The sequence below is a fragment of the Colletotrichum graminicola genome (genome assembly GCF_000149035.1).
Source record: "Colletotrichum graminicola M1.001 genomic scaffold supercont1.89, whole genome shotgun sequence".
In the NCBI taxonomy this organism is placed as follows: Eukaryota; Fungi; Ascomycota; class Sordariomycetes; order Glomerellales; family Glomerellaceae; genus Colletotrichum; species Colletotrichum graminicola.
Window position 1 is genome coordinate 85,926 of NW_007361093.1, and position 6,000 is coordinate 91,925.

The 6,000-nt window shown below is 45.3% G+C and overlaps 1 protein-coding gene across 1 annotated transcript; it reads right to left on the reverse strand.

Annotated features, from left to right (window-relative positions):
* Positions 1–3,088: 3,088 nt before the first annotated feature.
* On the reverse strand, positions 3,089–3,483 carry GLRG_11492 (uncharacterized protein; the record flags this gene model as incomplete). Its single annotated transcript, XM_008102176.1, has 2 exons — positions 3,089–3,381; positions 3,438–3,483. 2 exons carry the CDS (start codon positions 3,481–3,483, stop codon positions 3,089–3,091), a joined length of 339 nt encoding a protein of 112 aa, XP_008100367.1.
* Positions 3,484–6,000: the final 2,517 nt, after the last annotated feature.

The window sequence follows — 6,000 nt, forward strand, 5'->3', positions numbered from 1 at the left end:
AGCCGGTCGGGCGGGGGGAGGAGGGAGAGGGCAGCCGGCCCAGCCATCTGTCGGAAGAAAAGGGCTCGGCCATTGAAGACACCCATCATGGCGCGGCACCCTTACGGCGCAGGGCGTATTCCGTGGCTTTCAACAGTAGTCTGTTTCCCGTCCCTTTGTTGCAGGGGGAACGGGCAGAAGTACAGAGGCGTCGTAGGTGTTGTTGCTGTCGTTACTGTTCTCGCGAGGCCTCGGTGAGCTAGAACAGAAAAAGGGCACCCCAAACACTAGCTTCGCACCACTCGTTTGCCTTATCTCTCTCCTTCTCTCCCATCTACGGGACGTTCTTGAACCAGCGTTTCTCCCTGCCCCTTCAACTCAGCTGCCGGCTCGGTGGGTGGCTGGCCTACGAGGTACGCGCTGTTCCGGATTTAGCCGTCTCAACTTTCTGCCTTTGTGCAGAAATCTATGGATGGCGTTCGCTATGCAAGATACGGGTCAGCCGGTCGAGAACAGATGAGAGACGGAGTAATATGCTTATGCATATCATATACCCTTTTTTTTAACATAATACGGATAAGCTTAGGTATATTCCAGCACAACAGGCTAGGTAGGTACGATGATGTATGACAGAGCCCAAGCGCTTGTTTCTATGTCGCAGCGGCCATGCATCGCGTCTCAGCGATCAGCGCATGCTTGCTGCTTGTTGCTTGTTGCTTGCTGCAAACACTTTCGGGTGTCTTGAATCGAATCATTGAATGCCATTTCCCGTCCCTGGATCATCTTTTTTGTTGTCCTCGTCGTCTTGTACATCCATTTTCTTAGTCCCTTGCAAACATGTCCCCTTGCCCTCCCTACCCACCGAGCCCTGGCCTCCGCTCGGCCTCCTTTGTCGGAACCACTGAAACTGAGGCGTATCTACGTGGGGGAAATGGGGCTACGATGCTCGCGAATTTCAAGATAAAACACGATGGATCTGCTTTGCTGCGCTCTGTTCTGCTCTATCCTGCGGCGTCGCGAGGGATTCTCTCAGCGTCTCACGTATCCACGCACAGTTTATGGACAAATTAACCACACACTCAGCGAAATTACTCACAGTGAGTGCAAGGATTGAGGCATCAAGGTAACCCTTACATAGTAGATAGCCAGTGCACATTTATTAGGCGGCCAGTGTCTAACCTGATCTGGAAGGACTGCCCCATAGGAGCTGGAAATACCATATTCCGTCACCCTAACTCTAACTAACCCAGACCCTGACCACCCTAACCGCTAACCATACGTATCTTTGAGAACCTTTATATCTATAGAAGATACATAGGGTTAGTGGTTAGGGTGGTTAGGGTCTGGGTTAGTTAGAGTTAGGGTGATGGAATATGATTATTTTATCTGTGCTGGGGAAATCTGGCGGTAGTGGCAGATTGGGTTAGACACTGGCCGCCTAACAAAAGTGCACTGGCTGTCTAAGGGTAACCAGTCATCAACTGTCACCCTACCCAAAGGAGTGTGGCGCTGAAATGGCCGCTGGATCGCTCGGGGGCGGGCTCAACAGGGGCGCAAGGGGGAGGAAAAAGAAAAACATTGTTCAAGACCAAGCAAAAGTGACTTGTGTGCTTGTCTCCGTATTGCTTGCTGCCAATCTGTCTTGCCGCAAAGTCTAAGACGGCCGACTGGTCCTCTGATTCGCTTGACGTCATGCACCCGGGCCTGAACGCGCACCGTCTCATTTTTTCTACATTTTATGCTTTTTTGCTTGTCCTCGTTGACAGGGAGCCGTAGACGGTGGTCATCCCGGACCGACGTGAGAGACGATTTGGGGTCAAAAAGGTGACGGCAATAATGAGTTGAGAACGGGAGAGACTGACCTGCGAGAAGAGTAACCTGGCTACTTGACTCACTCACCCACTTATTTGTTTACTCACTCGGTCATTCACTCACTCACTCTCACTCGCACACCTTTGCCGCTTCGGCTTACCTTAACCTTAACCCGCATGCCTAAGAACACTCGCTCCTCCCCCTCCATGTGAACAACCACCCCGGCAGGGCGGAACAAGACCTCCCTGGCAGGGTATATCGGCATTCATACGATGGACTTCAGCAAGACGGAGACTTTGAGCTGACGAGGAGTTACTACCATGGCATCCAAAAATAAGTTTGCCCTTCTCAGTCAGTTGACGAGTCCCACTACAACTCTTCAATCTCTGAACAGACTATTGCTTCTCGCATCGACCGGCCCCATCGCATCGATAAATTCACTCGGCATTCCGCGTCGCCTAACCCAACCTGCCTCGTCATGCTTCCAACTCACCCCACTTTGGTGTATGCGCTCTGCTTGGCTCTCTGCCGGCAGTGAAGCGACGAACGTGGTGCAAAAAGACTTGCATGACGTCTCCATTTCTAGCATATCTGTCATGAGGAGGAGACCATGCCAAGCTACGCCGTTGGGCTCGGCGAGCCACTTAGACCGGATCCCTCCGAAATTCGACACCCCGAACGAGATCGGCATGCCAAGACAAAATCAAACGCGAACTTGCCCTTACAGAGGAAAGAAAGAGGAGTGTATGGTATGTGTGTTGGTGCAAGAAGTACGGATACAGCTGTGACTCTCCATCTGGGCACCGGTGGCTCGGCACGTACAGCACAGCGGCCGATGATTCTCAAATGACCGACACCTCATCGTCCCGCCCATGCCTTTCCAGCCGTCATCCTCGCATGCAAACGCTAAGGCAGGCCGGCTGCACACCTAGGCCGCCTTGGCTCATCTCATTGAGTTCTGCACGTACTGCAGTCCCGGCACACTGATGTCCTCAGCCGCAGACTAGCTGGACAACTGAACCAGGCGACGCTCCTGTCATTCGTACCCATCCAGCCTTGGACAATGGGTGCACCGATCGGAGGCCTTCCTTTCGTCTCCACGATGATGTAGTGGAGTCAAAGGAAATGCAGGTGCCTTGGGTCCAGCGACGATCTATTGGGAGTGCTTTCAAGCCTACATACAGAGTGGCATACCGTATATAATAAACCTTTCCGCGGTAACCCATGCGGTTTCTCTAGCCCCGACCCCCAGGGAAAGCCCCTCACCCTCGCATGCCTTCCCTGCCTTTTCCAGGTTTCAGTGCTGCTGCTGCTGCTGCTTTTGCGTACGAGACGTGGCGCACGTCGCCGACGCGCCCGACCCCTGACCTCCGACACCCTGCCCCGCCTCGGATCCGGCCGCCGGCACCTCGGCGATGGTGTTGAACGGCTCCTGCCACGACGGCTCAGTGAGCCACCGGCCGACGCAGTAGCTGCCGCTCCCGCCCGTCACTGCCTGGCCCCGACCGAGCGGCCGGTACTGCCAAGAGCGGTCCACTGGCACCGTGCTCGAGGCGGCGCTCTGCCCGCCGGACGTCTTGCTGCTGGAGTCTGTGAACCTGTCAGTTCGTAGACCATTCCAAGTGGAGAGGAATAATGGCACCAACTCTCTGAATTAAAAGTGGTGGTTTGCTTGGAAGATTGCTTGGCCATTGCGCCGAGTTCCAAGGTTGGGATCGGCAACGAGGTGATGAGTCTGATGTTTGCGTAGTGAGTGCTTGAGCTGAGGACCAGGGGTGAAGACTTGATGATGATAGTGATAAGGATGATGGGGTGTTTGTAGATGAAGGTTTCAACTGCGAAGATGAGTGTGGAGTGAGGCCTCTCTAATCATCAATCTCAGAGATTTCAATCTTCTTTATACTCTTCCATCTCTCATACAATCCCCTGAACTCTGAGAAGCATCGCCGTGACTTTCACTCTGCCAATACGATACGTTCGTACACGACGGATCGGGCCCTCTCTTGATGAGCCCCAAATACGCCATAAGTTGCACATACTTTTCTTCGAGGTCCTTCAATGGACTCTAAGCGGGCATCTTGCCGCAGCACCGCATGCCTTTTTCGTGCTTCTTCTTTGAGCAGCTGCCAAGCGCGAGAACACAAGTACGACTCGACTCGGACCACAGCGCTAGTGGGTTTCCAAGTCCGGTCCTAGGCTTCTCACCGTCAAGGGACCCGCCCTGCGAGGAGGTTTGCTATGCGATAATTAGTCGCTGGGCTACAGAACCAGCCCCGAGTACATCTTGCAGACATGTTTGCACCGAGAGCTTACGTGTGTTTCACTAACCACAAATGCAAATGATATTTTTACGGTTCGACATGTAAATCTTCGTCACATTTGACGTCTTCCTCGGGCCCAAACGACTTTCCCATAGTTAGCCTCTAGCCCCTTGGGAGCCGGCTGGACCTCCGTTACCTCGCAGCCCTCGTGAGACTCATGCCCACGTTGGCAAGGTCTGACGCATATTTTCTGCAAGGTAATGCAGCACTTTTTCCGAGTTGACGCCTGCGCGAGGGCGTCGGGGATACGGCAGACTATCCGCATCTCGTATCGTCACACCAGGGGAGTATTGCACCTCGTCCCGTCCGAGCCTCGTGTTGCATACCTAGCGTGGCCGCGAACGGCTCAAAAAACCCCTAGACCCCTAACAGAGACATGTGGTTCGCAGAGCACGTCCTGATGGGAAAGATGACGGGACGGGGGCCCGCCTGATCTCGCACAGGTAGCCGCTCTTCTGTCTAACTATGTTGCATGACTTGGGACTATTATTAAAGAATGGCTGCATCGGTATATGTTCCCCTAGGCGTTAAAAGACTCGCCTTCCCCCCCTTTCCCTTGTCTATTTTAGCACTAGAAGCGTTCTATTAAATATTAAGGATTATAATAGTTAATTAATTATATTATTATATATATATATATATATTCAACTATAGTAAAATCCTATAGAAATAAAGAATTTCCTTATTTCTTAGTTAGAAATCCTAGGCTAATCTTAGCTATATTATTAGTAAGATTACTATTAAAGTAAAGCAATTTTATTACTTATTTATTAGTAACTTACTATAAGCTAACTATATATTTAATAACAAATTTATATAGTTATACTTTTACTAGTTATATTTAATATACCTTCTTAATATTAGTAATATAAGTAATTACTATAATACTTATACTAAATATTCTTTATTTATAGCTATTTATTTATTAATTATCTTTTAGTATCATATATATATATATATATAGTAAGTTATATATTATAGTAACTTATATATATTTACTATATTTTTACTATCTTTATCTTTAAACTAACTTTATACTATATATAATAATAAAATTCTTTACTTATAAAACCTAGATTATCTCTATACTTATAGCTATTTCAAAAGACCTAAAACTATTTATATAAAAGGTAGCCTTTATTTACTAGGTGTCTAAATCTATACTTTATAACTAACACACTAGTAAAAAAGCATAATAAAAATATAAATATAAATCTAATAAAAATAACTATATCTAAAGGAAAGGTAAATCTTAAAAAGGTTATTAACCTAATTAATTAAGAGTTTCTTTTATAATAAGAAAATATATAAGAAATTATAAGAGGGCAGAGAGTTAAAAAAAATACAATACAAATAAAATACAATACAAATACATGTATTTGTATTTTTTTTATAACACAATACAATACATGTATTTGTATTTGTATTTTTTACTTTACACAATACAATACAAATACAAATACATGTATTGTATTTTGTATTTAATACAAAAATACAAAAATAAAATACAAAATTATTAATTCCTTTATATATTAATATATACTATAGTAAAGTAATATATAAAAATATAGTAATATAACCTTATTAATATTATTATATATATTAGTTAATAATACTAAGACTTTTAACTTTATTACTATAAAAAGTATTTAAAAGAACATTAATCATATAATATTTCTTTACTTCTTTAATATTATAATGTAATATAATATTTATATTACTTTCTTCTTATATATAATAGCTAAAGTAAATACTATACTTTAAAGTGTTACTAATAGTGTTTTATAACCTAGTAAATTAGTAATAGTAATTAATTAAAGATTAAAATAAAAAAAAATTACTTTAAAGTCTTTAAAAGTACTATTATTATTATTAATAATCTTATTAT